Source organism: Dermacentor silvarum, chromosome 1 (genome assembly GCF_013339745.2).
Source record: "Dermacentor silvarum isolate Dsil-2018 chromosome 1, BIME_Dsil_1.4, whole genome shotgun sequence".
Lineage (NCBI taxonomy): Eukaryota > Metazoa > Arthropoda > Arachnida > Ixodida > Ixodidae > Dermacentor > Dermacentor silvarum.
In genome coordinates this window covers 98,256,130-98,277,749 of record NC_051154.1, presented here as the reverse complement: position 1 = coordinate 98,277,749, position 21,620 = coordinate 98,256,130, and the positions used below count along the sequence as shown (strand labels likewise).

At 44.6% G+C, this 21,620-nt stretch overlaps 1 protein-coding gene and 1 non-coding gene across 5 annotated transcripts in view; both read left to right on the top strand.

Moving 5' to 3' along the window:
- The window catches only part of LOC125947134 (uncharacterized), a 32,140-nt gene that overhangs the window by 8,924 nt on the left and 1,596 nt on the right, over positions 1-21,620 (top strand). The window contains exons 2-6 of one of the 4 annotated variants that reach the window (XR_007468132.1): positions 881-960; positions 9,115-9,210; positions 10,422-10,469; positions 13,184-13,231; positions 15,332-15,467. Coding sequence is in view for 3 of the 4 variants with exons in the window: in XM_049671506.1 (XP_049527463.1) it covers positions 881-960; positions 9,115-9,210; positions 10,422-10,469; positions 13,184-13,231 (272 nt within the window). In the remaining variant the exon portion in view is untranslated. The remainder of the gene's footprint in view (positions 1-880; positions 961-9,114; positions 9,211-10,421; positions 10,470-13,183; positions 13,232-15,331; positions 15,468-21,620) is intronic. The other 3 variants (XM_049671506.1, XM_049671512.1, XM_049671519.1) reach the window with 3 other exon arrangements.
- On the top strand, positions 4,743-4,814 carry Trnat-cgu (transfer RNA threonine (anticodon CGU)). Its single transcript has one exon. It is a non-coding gene; the product is annotated as a tRNA-Thr (tRNA).

The following is a 21,620-nucleotide window of genomic DNA, read 5'->3' as shown; positions in this document are numbered from 1 at the left end:
CGGATTCAGCGTCTCGCGCATGCAGGCGTTTAGAGTAACAAGCATCTTAAAGGAACATCAAAACTTTTAAAAAGTACGTTTTGGACAGTTGAACTGTCCAAAACCTATTTCTCCTTACATCCTGTTTTCTGGCAAGACTCTGCTGACTAGACTTCATTTCATTGTCATTGTTTATTTTCAGCAAAACAAAGACATCGGTGGAAAGGGGGAGACGGCGAAAAAGCTGCGGATACTGCAGCTTGACTAAGCACCGTCCACCCTGTAGGATGACAGGGTTAATATACGAGCAAAAAGCGAATAATTATACAAGCAAAAGTGAATAATTAAAATTTGCAGGATACACACACAAGCGAGAACAAATAATTATTATACACTAGTACGAAAAATATTAATAGTACATATAGCATCATATTCGCACATAATAAAGCAAGAGAAGACAAATGGCATCGTAGTTCTACGCTTAGTGAAAACATAATGATATAAAGCAATACAATTTAAGGAATGCGCAGTTACAAAAACAAACTAATTACATTGGTGGGGTTTAGTGTTTTGATTTCGATGTCTTGATTTCGAACCCGTGCTTACAAGTAACACCTTTTTTCTTGTTCTTTGTGCCACTGGTTCGTTTTCTTGTTTCAGTTATAGGCCAAAGGTTCAAGAGACGCCCGTCAATACCTCTAAAGAAACGCCTGCTACGCGAATACGTGACTTATTGCCACCTTCGAAAGAGTCCCCTGTTATCGAAGCATTCACTACGCAGATTCCTTGTTGAAACAATACAACAAAAATCTGGTCCATTTCTTACGTATTTCGTCTCATGTGTTGGTTCCCGCCATTATCTGAGGCACTTCGCACTTTTCCCATTTCATCGCCCTCGCAGTGGACCACCACGTAGACAGATGTCGGGAGGCGCTTCTGTCCACACCCGAGCTGACGCATGTCACTTTGGACCTCGATAGCGTAAGAAATTCGCCTTTATTTCCTCCCTCCCTTCCTTCCGTCCTTGATTTCTTTCTTTCAGCGTTCCTGCTCTAAATATGTAAGAAGACGACCACTATGTAACTATCAATGACGACTCACCTCAGGCTGAGACATGAGACACCAGCAAGGCTTTACCCAAGGCTTTATTTAGCACCTTTGCTCTTCCCTATAATCATTCACTCTTTTCTATTTTTATTAGGTGCGGGCGAATATTCGAAGTTTCCAATGCGAATCGACTACTACACACTAACTAATCGCATTCGTATTAGGAAAGTAAACTGTTCGGCATTTTCGAATATTCGAAACTAACCAAATATTTTGCAACCACGACTGAGTCTGGTTACTGTTCTCCTTCTGCTAAACAAAGTATCGCAAATTATCCGAAGTGAGACAACAACAAATGCTTTCGAAGGAACGCCAGAAACAATATGTGTAACGCAAACTTTGTTTTCGATTTTGCGGGGGAAGCCTACATGACATGACTTTGTTTTCGCTTTTGCATGGAAGCCTGTTTTTTTTTTTTTTTTTAGCCACAACTTATGTTATTTTTCGGCAATCATTTATTTAACATTTCTGGAAAGCTAGTAACACAGCAGCCATTTTGTCTCGGAAAGCTTGTTTGCAACCAGGCTCTTACGTTTTTGAGTGGCTATTCGTGCAGTACTTTTTAATGAAAATTAGTGTACTTGTGTTTAAAAGTGATCCTTTGTCCATCATAGCTGTCTTTTTTTGCACTAGTCAGTACAGGCGTGGTACTTAATTACACCGAAATAAATATTCCTGACGTAAATATATGCAGCTATACAGGGTGTCCCAGTTATCACGCAGCACGATTTTAAAAAAGAGGAACGGCGTTACGCGAAGCAAACCTAGTGCGTATTGTTTCCAGTACAGTGGAGTAGCCGCCAATAATTTTTTTGTTACTGATATTTAATTAGGTAATTGTCATTAATTATCTAACTCGAGAAGTGCTGTCCTAATTATCAAAGTGTAAATGTGAAAGTTGTAGAGCAACATGAAAAACTCCCGATACAGCTTTCTGTTGCTCAATACGTGCTACATAAAAGTGTTTTTCCCAACGTGAAAGGAGCGCGCGAATACACGCAAAGTGCTTCGAGCGGCCCGCCGTGCGGCAATTCTGCGTGTATTCGCGGGCTTCTTTCACACTCCGAAAAACACATTTATGTAGCACGTATTGAGCAACAGAAAGCTGTATCGGGAGTTTTTCATGTTGCTCTACAACTTTCACATTTACACTTTGATAATTAGGACAGCACTTCTCGAGTTAGATAATTAATGACAATTACCTAATTAAATCTCAGTAACGAAAAAGTTACTGGCGGCTAGCTGCTACACTGTACTGGAAACAATACGCACTAGGTTTGCTTCGCGTAACACCGTTCCTCTTGTTTTAAATCGTGCTGCATGATAGCTGGGACACCCTGTATATATAATATCGCGGGTGTTCAAAATTAAGCTTTACAGAATTTTTAAAAGGTAGCATAATTCTTATCATTGAGCTGGGTTATTCGAAGAGGCGGACATTAGTAGCACGAGAAATCGAAACACATGTTCAACTAATTAAGAAAACTTGACTAATGAACTTCTTAGTTAATTACTTTACGACACATATTGCAATTTACGAATTGTAGCCAGTGAATTTGCAAGACGCATCCACTCGCAATGAATTTCCAGGATGACACCAGTTTCGAGATATTATTTACCAAAGTGTGGGACGGAATACATTGGCGTTCCAGATACTTTTGTGCTTTAATGTATAAAACTGCATTTTTGGTAAAAAAGTAAGTGGAACAACAGTGCATTTTTACGGCGAGTTTGATGGCGCATATCTCCAAACTGGTGTCATCTGGGAAATTCATTCCAAGTGGATACGCCTGACAAGCTCACCGGCTACAATTCGCAAATTGGAATATGTGTCATAAAGTAATTAACTGAGAAGTGAATTAGTGCATTTTTGTTAATTAGTTGAATATGTATTGCGAATTTTCGTGCTACTGATGTCCGCCTCATCGAATAGCCCAGCTCAATGATCAGATTTATGCTACCTGCCACACGCGATTTCTAAAAATTCCGTAAACTTAAAAATGGACACCCTGTATATATTAATATATGCTATATATGTATATGCAGCTAAAAAATGAAAACCTGGTATGAGAGGTTACAAGATGACTTACTCGCCTCTATCGTCTTTCCCGTGCTTATCATGTAGTGTACACCACAAAGCGTACTGCTGTAACGAGAAATCCTGGCACAAGTCTTCCTGGATGTCTACTGCCTCGCCGCTAGTTAGCAATTTCTATGTTACCTGCTGAGCGATAATGCCTTATTGAGCGACTGTTCAGAACACCCTCTACAGGTTGCAAGTAAGGAGCGCTTTCGATGCCGCTGAGCAACGACCGAATATAAGAAACAACCGAAGAGAAAATAAGAGCGAGGGAGAGAGAGAGACACAGAGATGGGGAAAAAAAGAGAGAGAGAGAGAGGCGGGTTTTGAACCCCGGTACTCACGGTCCGAAGGCGAGCGTCATACCCACTACGCTTATACACCCACGCTTGCCGAGCTCCGATATTTCATCAGATTTCACAAGCGTGGAACTGGCTTACATTTTTTATTAATCATATCATCAGAAGCCAACAAACAATGAAACCAAGGACAGGATAGGGGAAATTATCTGCAGTTCTTCCTTGAATTAAAGAAATGATAAATGCAAATGAAAGTAGATGAAAAAAAAAAAACAACTGGACGCAGGTGGGGAGCGATCCCACGTCTTCGCATTACGCGTGCGATGCTCTTACGAATTGACCTACCGCGCCACCGTTTGCCCATATACTGTCTGGGGTATTTATGGTTATCCACTAGAACTAACCCTGGGAGTTTTAGCCAGCGCCACCACTCGCAGCCTTGGCGGCGGATGTGGAACATGCTTTCTGCCGCAGGCGTCACGAGTACGTGATCTTTTTGATTGAAGGCAACTATAGTCCATAAACCCACACATACGTACTACCTGAAGGCATCAAAGCTGCCGGATTCGAGGCCATTCCTATGTAATGAACGTATGTAATGCCACAACGCGGAGGTTGTGGGTTCGGCTCCCACCGGCGGCAAGTTATCTTTTCGTCCGCTTTGATTGCCCCTTTTCTTCGTTATTTTCTACATTTCAATTTCAACCATAGCTAATTTCCCCTATGCTTTCATTGGCTTCATTATCTGTTGGCTTTATACAGGGTGTTTCATTTTAGCTGCACCAAATTTTAAAATATTTACTGTGGTAGATAGCACAATCATAATCCTTGATCTAAACTGCTCGATGAGGCGGTCATTACTTTCATGAGAAATCAAAACGCCTAATTGAATAATTAACATAATTACGCTAATTACCTTTTTAATTAATTGTTTTACGGCACATCTTTCAATTTACGAATTATAGCCGCTAAGTTCGCAAGGCGTATCCACTTGGAATGAATTCTCAGGACAACCAGTTTCGAGATATTAATTTTCAAAGTGTCCGACGCATAAATGGATTGGCGTTCCAGTTACTTTTGTGCTTCAATGCATAACACAGCGTTTTCCTCGAAAAGTTTTCCCATCCACTTTCCGGGTTATTTATGTTTTCGCTACTACAACTAACCCTGGGAGTGTTAGCCAGAGCCACCACTCACAAACCTTGGCGGCGGATGTGGAGCATCCTTTCTGCCGCAGGCGTCACGAGTACGTGATCTTTTTGGGTGAAGGCAACGGCGCCGCGGTAGCTCAGTGGTAAGAGCATCGCACGCGTAATGCGAAGACGTGGGATCGTTCCCCACCTGCGGCAAGTTGTTTTTTCATCCACTTTCATTTCCATTCATTTATCATTTCTTTATTTCAATTAGTAAGCACGCGTAATTTCCCCTATGTTGTCCTTGGTGTCTATGTTGGTTGGCTCCTTACATATATATATATATATATATATATATATATATATTGTTTTCATACATGCCCTCTTCTCTTTCTTTTTTTTCTCTCTCTCTCTTTCCTTCTCCTCCAATCACGATACTACTTGCGTGCTTTCAGGAGCCAGTCTTGCTCGAAGCAGTTACGGCACGTCACTTTCGTTTAATTTCCACTTCAATCAATAATCAATCTTCGCGTTAGCGAAGATTGATTAGGTACCCAGAGAGAATAGGCTAGCGGCTTTTTTTGCAGTGCCCGCTCTGCGTTTGCTCCACTCAGCCATGAACATGAACTTCCGTATAACCTCCAAATGGATGCCATATATTTACAGCAGGAATATTTATTTCGGTCTAATCTCGTACCACGCTTGCACTTACTAGCGAAAGACAGACAGCTTACTACGATTAGGATCAGTTTTAAACACAGGACTACTAATAGTCAATAAACGAACTCCATGAATTGCCTCACAACATCTTTAGATTGTAGCAAAGAGGCTTCCTAAGAATGAATGGTTGCTGCATGACTAGCTTTCCGAAAACGTTAATAAATGGTTGTTGAATAAAGATCAGAAGCTTTGGAACAAGAAGAGAAAAATCTGCTCGGACTTGTGGTCCGCAGACACATGGAAAAGAGCACGTTGCAAGGAAAACATCACTGGTTGTAGCGTAAAAAAAAAAAATTTTAAAAAAAAACCGTCGGCCCTTCCACTCCGTGACGGTGATTAACCAGCGAAGCTGAAACGTGCGGCCCCAGTGTTTATTACTGGGTTAATCCCGAGGGTTCATTAAGGTATTTCTCAATTATGAGGTTACACACACGTTCGGCTGCGACGGAGAGAACGACGTCACTGACGCTATGCCGGCAGTCCGCCGTACGTTGTCGCTGGCGTTCGATGTCTCGAGTTTGCTCGGCGGCGTGGTTAGCAGCATTCGCCCGCCATTGCCGCTTGCGATTCTTTGAAATTAAATTGCTTCAAAATTAAATCTGTCCGTTACGGTAAGACAATGAATGGCTCATACCCCCGTAAACGCGGCCTCCCCATTACGACGACAGAAGAGAAGTGAAATTCTAGGCTGGAATGTTGAGCGGCAACGCAGCCAGCTGTGGAAGACGACGACGAACGAAGGAGCAGTGGCACGAGCGCGTGCCCAGCACGAGCACGAGCTGCGGGCGCCGCGTAAACTTCTTCATGCATATAAAACCTCGCTTTAAAGGGCGCATATGATGAAGCGACCGTGGCTGAATCCCACCAACAGACGTTTTTTAGGTGCCTCAGTTTTTGGAATGAGAGCGATGTGTGAAGTTGTGAAGGACAGTGGTATACGATTTTGCTGATATGCTTCGTCGAGAACATTGAGCAGAATCAGGGCTATCATTGTTTTGAATGTTTTATAAAATGCTGCTCCTAGGCCTTCAGGGTCTAGGCCTTCAGGGCCATTGCGTCCTCTATTTTTTTCACGGAAATCGGCTGTTCCAGACGCGTTTTTTCTTCTTCGTCCAGCTTGGGCATTAACGGCAAAAATTCTGCTTTAAAGTCCTCAAAAACGTTGCGCGATGGACCAAGCATATCTTTGAAATGATCAGCGACAACGCGCTTGCAAATATTGCCGTCAAATATTGCCGTCAGCGGAAACGTCATTCCCGCTTCTTATTTGCCGTATTTCCTTATGGCACGCGTATCGTTTTTAGTCTCTGTGATGCAGGAATGTCCACTGTCACCCCTGCTGTTCCCGACCTACCTTGAGCTTCTGTGCATGGCCATCCAGAATAATGAACGGATTACTGACTACAAGTTACAGTCAACGCATGTGAAAATTTTGGCTTATGCCGACGACATTGCCGTTTTCTGCTCGAATACAGAGAATATTTGTGAGGCCGCGGCGGTATTTGAAACCTTTTCCAAATGCGCCGGGGTGCAAATAAACTGGCAGAAGAGTTACGGATTCTGGCATGGCGAATGGGATGAAACGCCACACTACTTCGCTCGACTTCAGTGGTCAACCACAGCAACAACGTATCTTGGCGTGCCACTTGACTCTTATCGCGACCCCGGGCCGTATTGGGATGAACAAGCGGTGACAGCAAAGGAAAAGGCTAATGCGTGGCAAGGGCGACAATTGTCAATGTTCTCGCGTACCACAGTCTGTAACCTATATCTTACCTCCAAGATATGATATGCCATGAATGTTTGTTTGCTTCGCGGATCAGCGTGTCTTCGCCGTTTTCATATGGCCATCAACTTAGGAAATAACCAGCCGTACAAACTTGCTCTTGCCCGTAAAGAAAGGTGGTCTTGGTCTGGCACATTTATTTGTGCGACAAGTTGTATCGCGCTTTATCTACCTTCGCGATCAGAACGATATATTCTTTCGCACAGTCATGCAAGTCCGTTTATGTAGTCACCTTCCAGGATTTGTTTTATGCTCGTTTGAAGCAATGTGGGGTGCCGTTAAAGGTTATCTACGAGAAGTCGTACTTACGTGCAGACTGTTGCATGTGCGGTTTTCAATGCAGCATCTCTCCAATGTTATGAGAAAAAAATGTATAAGGACCTAATATACACCATGCTCCCTGCGCCGTTTTACCGCATCTCAAACTATGGGGGCCCAGGAGATGTTATCAAAAGGGTTAAAGGAATGCCAATACACCCTTCGGTAAAAAGTTTTTTATTTAAACTGCACACTAATACACTATCAGTTAAAACATGGATGCATAACAAAGGTATTTTTGTCCCTTGGCAACTGCTTCTCATGTAGGAAACCTGAAACGATTGAGTTACCTTTAGATCCACAGGGAATAAGATTCTTACCGGTAGTAACAGAGGGTTTTCCGTATGATGCTATAATGCTCCTGGGCCTCCCCAGTTTGTGGAAAACTAGAACACAGTTCAATAATGCTGATGCCGTAGTGAGATCTCCACGCGATCACTTCATTGAACAAGTAGTACGGTTCATGGATGTCCATCGGGCACTCCCTGAACAGCCAACATGGATTGAAATGCTGGACGAATTAGCAGCATTGAAAAAAATGTTAGTATGACGTGCCAGTAAACATTTTTCTGACACGTTTTATATTTTTTTATTTGTTGGCGCTTTGTGTTTTTGTTAGTGTATAATGTCAAAGTCGACAAAAAAGAAAAAAAGCGACAGTGGTTGAATCGGTTAGCGTGGTGGTCTTGCAACCACCACGCTCCGGGTCTCGTAGCCCGGAGGTCGGTGGTTCGAATCCGCAGCCCGACGAGCAATAGTTATTTTCGCGCGGCTTGCGTTTTCTCACAGAAACACCTTTTCTTATACCCATCGCCTCTCCTCCTCGCGCCCAACGCGGCCTCTCATTTGTCGCCTCCCCCCCCCCCCCCCCCCGCGCGCCTCTTCTGCTCTGCTGGTCACGTGACCTGCCCTTCCCCGGCGCGGCTCTCATCCTCTCCTGGTCACGTGACCTGCGTGTCACTGCCGGACAGACAGACGGCGAAGGCTCGACCTTTAACAGCTTCGCTGTTAAAATGCTAGCCCCCCCCCCCCCCCCCTCCCCTTTCTACACTGCAAGAAACACTAAATGACAAACCAAACCACTAGTAGAAATCACAGGTTGTCATGTAGGGTTTCGCCGCGAAAGCGAAAACAAAGCTTGTAGTGCCCATTTTGTTCTTACATTGCTTTCGAAAACTTATGACGTTGTTTCACCTCTGGTAATTTGCGATACTTTGTTTCGCCGATCAAGAACAGTCACCCGACTTTCACAGTCAGTTGTTGTAAAATATTTGGTTAGTTTCGGTATTCGAAAGCACTAAATAGTTAAATTTCGAATACGGATAGTTAGTGCGTAATATTCCATTCGTATTCGAAACGTGAAATATTCGCCCACCTCTACTGATTATTCATTTGTCTGCAGCCGCTAATGCCGCATCTACCACCCCTTGCCCCCGCGTTGCACGCCGAGTCGCTCTGCTCCTCTATAGGCAGGAACCACGCTAGACCTTGTGGTGAAGCATAGAAAAAAAAAAGACAGAACATGATATACAAATGATATACAAATGATATACATATATACAGAAGAGGTGCGTCTCTGTTGCTAGGCGACGCCTGGCTGGGCGAAACGCAGAGCGGGCCCTTCTGGAACCTACTATAAAGGACCTTTCACTGAGAATAGACCGTAAATCCATCCCTTTTTGTTCGCGGCAGGACGATCAGAGACGGCCCTACGAGTTATGCATGCTGACGAAACTGGATCTTACCGCGCGCGAGGCCATGGTCTGGTGCGAACACAAAGGATCTCTGGTGCGTATACGCATGTAATTTTCAAACTGCTGACAATGTGAACTTTTAGGCTGAATGACATATCTCCCTCTTGTTAGCTCCGCAAAACAGAACCGCATAAACATATGTGTTATTTCCTCACTTACTGTCCTGCACCTCTCAAATGTACATACTACCTTTACCGTCTTTTGACCTGTTGCTATAGTAAATTAAACGTTACACTGCTGTAGCTTTGCATAAAATTATAGGTGGTTGAGTAGACCGAATTGTTTACTGAGAGGCTGAAGTATGGGAAAACAGGCTACCAAATAACCGGCTATGCTAACATCACCAACTAAAGCACGATGTATACTAGCGCATTGTACAGTGAACGGACGGAAAACAAGCACTGTAAAAAAGAAAAGAAAAAGAAAATAAAATAATCCCTAGCCATATTTGCAAAAACAGAAGAACTCATATTTACGCATTCCCATTATTCTCGCATTTACGTAATAATACATTTGAAGAGCTAGCATGCCAAAGTATTTCCTGTTTAACGCTGAACCATGTAGCAGTGCGTCTAAAGTCTAAAATTTTGCTGTTTTTTCGGTGTGTGAATGGTAACTTTGAGACCGAATCGAATACGAATCGAATAGTGCCAGAAGCGAAACGCATCGAATATGGAATACTTTTCGAATACGTTTTCCAATAAAGATGAACCATTCTTACAATTATAGTATAAAGCGATATTCACAACCTCGTATTCATAACGTTAGCAAGTCTCTGCAATTACATTGCACGTTATGAAGCGTTGTTTATTAAGAAAGCACAAATTAAGCATTAGGAACAAATAATCAGTTTGTTCGCATGCACAGGACTTTCCAGAGAGTGCGAATGATCACTGTATCACCAGTAAAGTATGGCTCTCTGAGCGCCCCACTACGTGAGGTTTTTTTTTTTTTTTTTTTTTTTTTTTTTAATGGCCGCGAGGATTACATTTATCGTACTTTTGGTCAAATTTTACGTTTAGTTCCGCACAGTTTACGTTCCCTAATATACGAAAAATATTGGAAAAACTATGCGTATTTACGAATAGTGATTACTCGGTTCCAAGACTGAATCGAATAGAACGATATTAAATTCGTTATTCGAAAGTTTCGAATATATTCGCACTCTCCTAGCCTGTTCCCTTCCTTTCCTTACTTTTTCTCTTTCTTTTTTTTCTGTATGTCTCTCATCACTGCAACGCAAAGGCAAGGAAAATAGCACTCTGCTACGAGTATCTACTGAGGATGGGTGCAGTAAGTGAATTTCTTTTCACAGTCGAAAATCAGTTATGCCGACATTAGGAGGGGCCCTCAGTTTGTGTTGCTCAATGGCACCAGTAACTTTGCCCACCACAGTTGGTGATCGATCTCATGCCACTGCGACATTGCGATTTTGGGAGGGAGACGACTTTTAACGACTGCGCTAACGCAGCTTCATTTTATTTGTTTCTGAGCTATCGCGGAACTTCTGCGCTTCGTAGTTGGTGCGGGGTTTGTAGTACGGGTGCGACGGAGACTCGGAGAGTGGTCGCATCTCATTTGTGTGTATATTTCGGAGGCAACAAGTCAGACAGCAGTCATTCTGAGCGTCCCCTAAACATGAAAAAAAGAAAGAAAGAAATTATTTTGCCCCGTCTCCGTGCTTCGACGTTTGCCGATGGAGGTACAAGAAGCCCATCGGGATCTGCAGTCACCCATTGTAAATCCTACTCGTTTGAAGACTTAGACATAAATAAAATGAAATAAAATGGAGAATATATATATATATATATATATAGTAAGAAGCCAACAAACAACGACACCACGGACAACAAAGAGGAAATTACTTGTACTAAGTGAATTAAAGCAATGATAAATTAATGGAAATGAAAATGGATGAACAAACTGCTTGCCGCAGGTGGGGAACGATACCACGTCTTCGCATCATACCCCACCTGTGGCAAGTTGGTTTTTTATAAATTTTCATTTCCAGTTAAGTTATCATTTCTTCAATTCACTTAGTCAGTACAAGCAATTTTCCTTATGTTGTCCTTGGTGTCGTTGTATGTGGGCTTCTTATGATTATTAAAACTCGGGCCTTTCGGTTCCCTTTCTTCTCGTTCATATATATATATATATATATATATATATATATATATATAGTGAGAGAGAGAGAGGGGGGGGAGGCAAGCCCACTCGAAAAATAGTTGGTACGCCACCACTGCCCAATACGTTGCTTTGGGTCGTCAAACTCAGTCAGTCAGTCAGTCAGTCAGTCAGTCAGTCCAGTCCGGTCCGGTCCGGTCGGTCGGTCGGTCGGTCGGTCGGTTCGGTCGGTCGGTCGGTCGGTCGGTCGGTCGGTCGGTCGGTCGGTCGGTCGGTCGGTCGGTCGGTCGGTCGGCGGTCGGTCGGTCGGTCGGTCGGTCGGTCGGTCGGTCGGTCGGTCGGTCGGTCGGTCGGTCGGTCGGTCGGTCGGTCGGTCGGTCGGTCGGTCGGTAACGAAAACACAACGAAAGGGGTGGCGGAATTAGGACGACGACCTGACGACCGCGAGTGCTGGACGACCATGCGTGTCGACTGCGATAACATCCCGCCGTGTTTGCTCAGTGGCTATGGTGTTGGGCTGCTGAGCACGAGGTCGCGGGATCGAATCCTGGCCACGGCGGCCGCATTTCGATGGGGGCGAAATGCGAAAACACCCGTGTACTTAGATTTAGGTGCACGTTAAAGAACCCCAGGTGGTCCAAATTTCCGGAGTCCCCCACTACGGCGTGCCTCATAATCAGAACTGGTTTTGGCACGTAAAACCCCATAATTTAATTTTTTTTTGACGATGGCATAATGAAGCCGATGGCATCACAACGTCACCTATGACAACACGTAGATGACAACGACGAGAAGACGACCTAAGTAACGTCGCAGTAAAACGTTGCATGCAGTATCCATATCCTAAACTAAATAAGCGACGCGTATATCAGGGCACTACTTCAAATGCCGCATCGTAACGGAACTGGTCGGATGACGGACAGAGCAGGCCTAGGCTGCTATCGCAATAAAAGAAAAAGCTAGGAAGGGCCCACTGGAGCAGAATCACGACGCCACAGCCTCCCGTTAACAGAAGCAGCTGTTCCCTAACATGACTTTTGCCTCTCATTTGCATGGTTCGTCGCTATGTATCTATAATTATATTGTTGATATGGTGACCTTATGCGCATTTCGAAGATCGACAGGGCAACAGTTTCTGCTGTAAATGGCGGCACCAAAATTCTGGTTCGGTGGGAGTTTATTATTTATGTCATGGGTTTTAATCAACGTATGCATGCAGTTTAGTTAGCATTCAGTACGTTTAGTTTATTCAACATCCTTACGTAATGCTGCACGCACAGGCAAAAAAGTCAAATGAATAACTTAAGAAGTATGTGATCTTGTAGTTCACTGCAATGAAATTGTAGTATGGGATAGGCGCGCGTACGTTCGCTTCCACTACATTTGCTTTTGGGTCTCATTATCCTGGAGTCGCCCGTTGGTTCACCTTCTGTAATCATCTTCACCACGATGATACTGCTTACAAGAACTGAACTTAAATATATGGATGCTAATTTTCTGGTTGCGGTGTTATTGGGTTAAAAGAAATACGCTTGTTCTAGGATCATTTACATTTACTGCTTTACAAACCCTACGGGCGTTGAAGAAACGTTTAGACAACTTCCACGCATTTCACAGAAGCAACTGTGGGGGCGGTGTAAGGTACCACGTTTAGTGGAGCGCCCCTGGATTGACTTATGTACGCGTTGAAAGCGGACAGAATCCACAACAGCTCTGCGATGTGAAAGAAAATCAGTGTAGCGATTGACAGCGCGACTATAAGCACATTTTCCCGCTTATTACGTTAAAAGCGGATATCATTCCTAGCAGCTCTGCGCTGTAAAAGAAAATCATTGTAGCAATCGAAAGTGCGACTAACACGTTTTATCACTTATTACTTCCAGCCTGAACTCTCCGAACGCCTCATTGTGAAAGTGATAGACGAGTTTCAGGTAAGTTGCACAGACAAAAAAAAGAAAAAAAAAGAAAACATGCATAGCCGAGTACATGCTCTGCGCTCGTGAAGCATAGAACGCCCACCCTCCTGTTCGTTCAATGTGACCCTGCAGCAAAAAGAGAACATCTACAGCCGTTGTATGAAGCGGTCATTCGGACCCGAGATTCTATCGACCCCGGTGCCGGAGGATGTTATCTATATTTATTTATTTATTTATTTATTTATTTATTTATTTATTTATTTATTTATTTATTTATTTACACGATACTGCAGACCTCATTGGTCCAAGCAGGATGGGCAAAAATAAGACAGAATATTTGGAACCCCAAGAAACAATACTGCAAGTCAATAAAATACCGGGTTATTTACTAACAGCAGACAGGCAGAATATGTAAAACATGAATAGGACACAATTTATACAATGTTGGCAATGGCATTTACAAAATTTTCACTTTGAAACACATCTTCTGGTAATGAATTCCATTCCGTGATTGTTCGCGGGAAATATGAATATTTATATTGGTTTGTCCGAGCAAAGTAAGGGGCTAAGGTGAAATTATGTTTGTGGCGGGTTTTCCGTGTAATTGAGGGCGTGACGTAAGGGTCTGGAGAAATTCCAAATTTCCTATGAAGTGAATGAAGAAAGCTTAATCAAGAAATTTTTCGTCTTACGTGGAGGGGCTGAATTTGGTTAGCTACCATTACCATACCATACCATTACCATACCTTATTTGTCGAGCGCAATCCTTGGTGATGAGACTCCTGCATTCTGAAGTAACTGTCTAGCATCAAATGCTGACCAGTTCAAGTGTAGGCTTCAATTCCGCGGATGATGATTGTAATAAGCCCGCACATATCAAACAGATCAAACAAGCGTCATGTCGCCATTTCTAACTTCTTTATTCTTCTCTTCTATCCCCCCACTGCCTCCGATGTTCTCAGGCTTCTCTTTCGGTATACGCTCCCCACTTTCTTTATTCATCCCTCCTGGGATGGTATTTAAACACATTTGCTATGAAAGTTGATTCTTAATTTTCGTTCGCGCCGATATACCACACAGTTTTTAAGCTGCCTTTCTGATTTGCGGTTTTCACGACACGATACGGCCCTTTATAGACAGAGCCAGTGTTCGATAGTCCCTTTCTCCCGAGAACCAAGTCTCCTACCTCTAGCGCTGGTGACGTTGTGTTCTGCTTCTTATCGAAGTTTCTTTTCATTCTTTCACGGTATTTCGCTTGGCTGTCTTCTTTCCTTCGTGTTTCTGTAAGCTTTACCACCTTGTCGACTTCCAAGGACTCATCAGCGGGAAGATAAGTTGGTTTTCCAGTAGCAACAAAGAGTGGTGTACATCCTAGACCAGTTGTGTGCGATCGGTTATGATGAGATACTACTGCTTCAAGGCAGCACTTTCATCCTCCTGGGAAACTTGGGTACATGCTGGTGTATTGCTTCAGGTCCCGAATAGTTCGTTCCTTCAATCTATTAGCTGCTGGATGGTACGGGGCAGTGAATCTCAGTGTTACTCCTCGTCATTCTGCCCATTCCTGCAGTTTATGGCTTTGGAAGGCTGGACCATTATCCGATACCAAAACTTTCACGTTGTCACACATTTTGCGGTTGAACAATGAGATCACGCTGTTGGCGTCCTCTCTTCCTAGCTTCGCTGCTACCATCCGTGTGCACTCATCCACGCACATAAGGAACGCTTGCGTTTTCTTCACACCTTCCGACTTCACACAGAAGTAGGCGAAGTCTAGGTGGACAACTTCGAATGGTGTCCCTGAATGTTTCGGCAATGTCATTCGTTGAGTTGGTTGTTTGAATTTCACCTTATTCAGTTGACATTCGTGGCATGATTGCACATACATCTTTGCGTCTCGTTTCATGTGAGGCCATGTGAATCGCTCCATGAGCATCATGTAGGTTCTCGAAAACCCATCATGTCCACCTGAATGAGGGCTATTATGGTAGAGATCCAAGATTTTCGACAAAAGTGTGGGAAGCGCTGTAACTTCCCCCGTCACTGTGGGCTGGAGTGATTCAGTTCTTTCCCAAAGTTTAGCGCCGTTTATTGCCTCTTCGTGAACTAAAACAGGCGTGACCGCCAACCTCGACATAGCATTAGCGTCTTTCATGGAAGCTCCCGGGCGATGACTGACTTCAATGTCAAACTGCTGAAGCTCGTTCACCCAACGCACGATTTTTCCTTTAAGTTCCGCCAACTTCAAAATGTGTGTCAGTTCTTCGTGATCAGTATAAAGCTTGAATTTTGTTCCTTCTAAGTAGGAGCGGAAGTACCGAATGGCATTTAGGACATCGAGAGCTTCTTTCTCAGTTGTTGTGTAATTTACTTCCGTCTTGGTGAAAGTGTAACTGTAGTAACCCACCACGAGAAGCTGCTGATTGGTTGCCCGGGTGCAGTCTCGTTAATAGAGAACCGCTCCCGTTCCATAAAGCGATACATCTGTATTTAGTTCAAACGGAAGTGAAAAGTCCGGAAGGCAAAGCACAGGGTCAGAAGAAATTATCTGTACCAGCTCTTCGTACGCATAATTACATTCTTCTGCCCATTGAAAAGGTACATCTTTTTGCATCAACCTTGTTGAGCACCGTGTCTTCATAGCGTAGTCTCGAATAAATGCTCTGAAATGGCCGGCTAGTCCCAAAAACACGCGAAGTGAATGGACGTCAGATAGCTTCACAAGCTTAGCGATGCGCGCCACGGACTCTTCTTTGGTATTTTTAGCGGTACCATGCAATACTGCATCCAAAAAGGTAACTTTGTTTTTAAAGAACACGCTCTTGTTGAAGTTTACCTTGAGCATGGCTTCGGACAAGGCAGTGAGAACATGCGCAAGGTGTTCTTCATGTGGCTCACTCTTAGAGTATACAATGATGTCGTCTACATATACATTGCAGAAGATACCAATAAAAGGGTTCAGAACTGTATTCATCATCTTCTCAAACCAAGTGGGCGAGTTTTTCCAACCAAACGGAAGACGATTATATTCATAAATGTCAAATGGTGTCACAAAGGCTGTGTATTGCTTGGTTTCTTCTTGAAGTGGCATTTGCCAGAAGCCTTTGCACAGATCTATCCTGAAAAACCAGGTTCAGCCGCCTGTATTGTCAATGATGCTGTCTATTCGAGGCATTGGAAATTGGATCAAATAAATGTGTTTGGTTGTTCATCGCTCTATAGTCAGTGCACAGCCTGAGGCTACCGACGTCTTTTGGGGTGATGGTGATTGGCGAAGCAAATGGCGATACAGATGGGCGAATGATAACAGCCTCTAACATCTTTTGAAGCTCCTCTTTTAGCCATATGTCTTCTTTTCTCTCGATAAGTTGTATGACTTTTTCCGGACTATAGTAGTGTCGTGTAATTTAAAGGGGACTTCAAACTTGGTGGCACCAGCAGGATAGCCTCCCAGCAGAACAATGCCGGGTAGAGTTTCTGAATACTCTCTCCATTTTTCGACCTGCAAATTCGGTTTGCATAAGTGAAAGGTTTGAAATTCTCTTCATTGGGGCTTACAGACACAGTGTCGTCCCAATGAATGTTTAGCCTCAACAATTTCATGTCAGGGCGAGAGAGAAGGAAGTCGTATTCGACTTCTTTCACCAAGGCAAGAACTTCCATGTACTGAGACTGATATTTTAGCGTTAGGCTTATCCATTCGCGATGTTCCTTTTCACGACCATCGTAACCTCATACAAGGACTGATCTGCCTGTGAATATGTCTTCTGCATTTGCTCTGCTTCTCTTGAGTATTGATATTGAAGCTCCACTGTCGACAAGACCTCGCAGGTTCTGTCCGTTCACTTCAAGTTGTATGGGAAGTAAACTTGAAGAAATCAGTAGGATGGTCTCATTTCGTTTCGGTTGAACACACTGAGACTTTTGTGTCATTTGTTTCTGCTTGAAGAGTGCTGATGACCACAAGGCATCACCGGGTAGAGCACTGCACGGGCTCGGGCTTACCCGAAAGCCCGGGCCGGCTCGGGCACGGCATGTGCTTTTTGACCCGGGCCGGGCTCGGGGTTTTTTGACGTTAGCCCGGGCCGGGCTCGGGTTTTCTGGTGGTGTGCATGTAACGTGCAGCGAGTTATCCTCGCGCGTTTCGACTCTGAAAAACGTGTCTTTTTCGGTCTCGGGTCGGATTCAGGCCGAGCTCGGGCCTAAGGTAAAGGGGTGGCGGGCCGGGCCGGGCGGGTAACGTAGATTATTTCCAGACCCGGGCCGGGCCCGGGTCTCCCCATAAAACTTTTGGTCGGGCTCGGGCGGGCAGCCCAACGTAAAAACGGGCCCGGGCCGGGCCCGGGCTTAAAATATCGGCCCGTGCAGTGCTCTATCACCGGGTCCTGATTCTGTCGCATGAAGTCTAATATTTGCACTGTCTTTAAGTTGTGGCGACCTTGCATCCGAGTTGCTCGACTGAGTATCTGACTGGTCGTGAACATCTGGCCGCGTCTTGCAGCTCCTCTCAGACCAGTAGTTAGAGAATACTTGTAGCAGCTCTAGTAGAGCTTCGAGAGTTTCCGGCCCTTTTATTTGTGCATGCCGTTGCAAATCTCTTGGGAGACCGTGAATCACAAGTGCCAAGACTTATCTTAATGGCAACTCTGGTTCAGCAAGTCGAAGCAGTCGCTGCTTCTCAAGAAAGTAGTCAAGCGGCGAACCAGACCGAAAACGGTAAAACAGCGCCTGGTCCCATCGCTGTACGTTATTTGTTCTGAATGTAGACAGTAAGTTCTCTTTCCACATGCACCAAGGTTCGCAACATGCTCTAAGAACCGCAAATCATGCCACTTTCTTGCTACACCATTAAGAAATTGCCGCATGTTTAAGACCCGGTCTTGGTCAGACAGCTACCCGTTGTATTTCGCTGCGGCCTCATAAAAAGTGATCCACCCTTCTAGGTTATCTGTAGACCCGTCAAAAATTTCAGGCCGTGAAATATCAACCGGGTGGTTCTCTTGTGGCGTAAAGCAGACAGGAGAGTTTCCGCCATGGCATTCTGTTGCAAAAATTGTTGTTGTTGTGTCGCTATGGCCCGAAAAATTGTTATCTCGTCACATGACGCTGCACGACCGAATGGTCATCCGAGTACCAGCTGGTTAAACAGGGTCACTGGGATATTCATCTTCGCCGAACCTCGTTTAACAAGCTCTTCGGGCGATCCAGAACAACATCCAGGAGCTCACCCGTTGTCGTGTCCAAAGGGAGGTCGACCGGAGAATCATCCTGGACTTGGTAGCCCTTGAATACCACTCGGTCGTTGTACTTCTCCACGAAAAAAGTCACCCACATCTTCGTTCACCTGTCGGCTGTGTCAAAATATGCAACAAGCCCGCACATATCAAACAGATCAAACAAGCGTCATGTCGCCATTTCTAACTTCTTTATTCTTCTCTTCTTTCCCCCCGCTCCCTCCGATGTTCTCAGACTTCTTCTCTTTCGGTACGCTTCAATGATGTATACAGAAATGGTGACCTTGTACTTCCATGCCTAATAAGCAATGAACCAAACCGCATCAGCAATCTGGATCTCTAAAGAGCGGCTTGCCAATTGGAAAGGCTGTCGCTGCGTCTGTAGTGGTAGAAGTGATCGACTAATGCACCACCCATTACTTGTTGATTTCGACGTCGGTAATTAGACAAAGAAAAAACTCCTGCCAATGCTTGCGGTACAAATTGCTTAACTCTTGGCATACATTAGCAAGTTTTCTGTTGTTATGGTTGTTGTCGCTTGGTAGTCACAGATTAGCCTTGATCTTCTGCAATGACGTCCCGCCCCACGCCTCTGAGCATGAAGCCTCTTATACTCGCCGCCAACCGATGACTTATAAGCAGGGGTGTGCGAATATTCGCAACTTTCGAATAACGAATCGAATACCGTCCTATTCGATTTGGTCCTCAAATCAAATAGTTATTATTCTTAATGAGAGCAGCATTCCGGGCAAGTTGGTAGTCCATTACTAAAGTATTATTGCGCAACAAAAGGACATGGACGGCAGAGAGGAACACACACACCAAGCGCAAACTTTCAACTAAATTTATTGTGCCACTGAATCAGTTTATATGTGTGAAGCAGTATAGACTGCGCATGCGCTTACATGAACTAAAAGGATTGCGTATTCGTGTAACATAGTTACGAGTCAAGTGATGCCGCCTCCAAGAAACTTAGTTCTTTTTCTGTGAGAGCCAGTGAAGGGAAACTAACACACTTATCACCCAATTTTTCAATCATCTGCGCTTCAGTTATTTCACGGATAAGCTGCGTCCTACCACGGGACACAATCGTGCACTCGTCCTCGATATATTTGCAGCCGTGATCGAGACAATGAATCGCCAAGAACCCACGGGTGCCATTTTTTTACATTATTGCGGTGTTCGCGGAGCCGATCATTGAGACAACGCCCAGTTTGCCCGATGTATTGCTTTCCACATGAAAGCGGGAGATTGTACACCACGCGGTGAGCACACTCGACGAACTTTTTTCGGTGATGCTTAGTGCACTTATCGGGGGGGGGGGGGGGGGGGGGGGGGGGGGGGACGGCATTTGGATCCTTCAACTTGCAAAGCGTGCCGAGCTTATTGGGAGCAGAAAAAAACACTATTACATTTGCCCTTTGGGCCATCTTTTTCAAGTTATGGGTTACCCCGTGCATGTAAGGTACAACACTTACTTTGGGCCGTTTGCCGGGAGAGACATCGGCAGCAGGTTTCGGCGTGCTGGGTCGCTCTTCTCGTAAAATCCGTTCCGCGACAGACACCTGCATCTGCTTGGGATATACAGCCAGGGACAAACGTCGAGTTTGCTTCTCAAAACTTGCGTCCACCACATGGCAGCAAGATTTGCTAAGGGCATTCTTGAAGCACAAACTGATAATAGCCCGCTTAACAAGCTTAGAATGTGCGGACGTATATGGCAGAAGTGGCTTGTTTGCTCGCGGCTCATACGACCAACACGTGTGGCTATCCTGAAAGCCCAGGCGAAGATCAAGAAAGCGAATAGACCTCTGTCCGTCCGTCCGTCCGTCCGTCCGTCCGTCCTGGGCGCGCACATTTTGTTGGTACAACCGCATTTTATTACGATGATTTGCCTTGAGATGCAGCACACGACACGCAACAAACTTTGAGCAGCATTAAACTGAACAGCAGCGCATTGTTTCTCAGATCATAGTGACTCTGCAACGACACTGATGTTACCGATTTTGCCTGGTATAAAAACTTGTCTTATTAAACCTGCACAGAGCAAGTATCCCTCTGTTGTCCTTTGAATATCTCAAGATTTCCGAGAATATCTTTAGAGACGGAAGCGCGAGAATTTTCACGAACAGAATTTTTCGCAAAGTGTAACGCAGCTCTCATAAAATTGTAAAACGAGCCTAAATTCGCAAACTTTGCGAAATATTTGGGAGAGTGGGCAGGTACGATAAGGAGGAGTTGGCTGACGCGACACAGGGTAGTTGGAGATCGCTGGGAGAGGCAGCCTACCTAGCAGTGTATATAAATAGACTAATGATGATAATCAAGGTCATGATCATCTTAGAACCATAGCGAGCCATCATCTTAGAACCATAGGCTCTCACAATTTCTGCTAAATGGACATAGCTTCATCTACTCCCGGCCTCAAAGCCGAAATTGCAACGTGTGGTCTAAATTATTAATTAAAAAGTTAATTACTGGAACTTGATTTAATCAGCGAAATACTAATTTCGTGCATTTACATCTACTCAAGTATAATGAATCTGGTGTGGCATAATTGCACTATCTTCGGCAGGCAATTTCTTTTAATCTGTTTGAAGTAAAAAAAAATGTCACAGTTTCGCCCTAAGGGCGAAGCAATGAATGCGATAGCAACACAGCAATGTCATACGAAGTAAGGTGAGTGGCTTTGGTAGCAATATGAATTGTAGTAAACATGAGCTGATTAAGTAAGCAGGTGTGCTGCGGCGTAAGTAGACCGACATGAAGAGAGACTCGATGACCACGAGGAGGCGCGTGTGAAACGGTGGTGTTGATGAGAAGTGCTTCCCGTGGGCAGCGCGTGCGAAGGGACACACCTTTAGCGCTGCACTGCCGACCCGGGCAGCATTGCATGTGTAGCGTGCGTTGGAAAATGTGGCCCGACTATTACTAACTGATTGAACAAGCGTGGTGTGAGCGCGCACAAACAATCATGAATAGATCACACTGAATGACTGCAGACGACTGTCAAAACGCTGGCAGCAAGCGCATATATACGCCGCAGCAGCGGGCGAAGGTACGTGCGGTCTATCGCTTCAACGGAAACTGAGCGGCGAATCCACGGCGCATAAAGGTCAGAGCCGTGTGGAGATAAGAGACGGTGCGGACGAGCGACGAGCGCGGTTGTT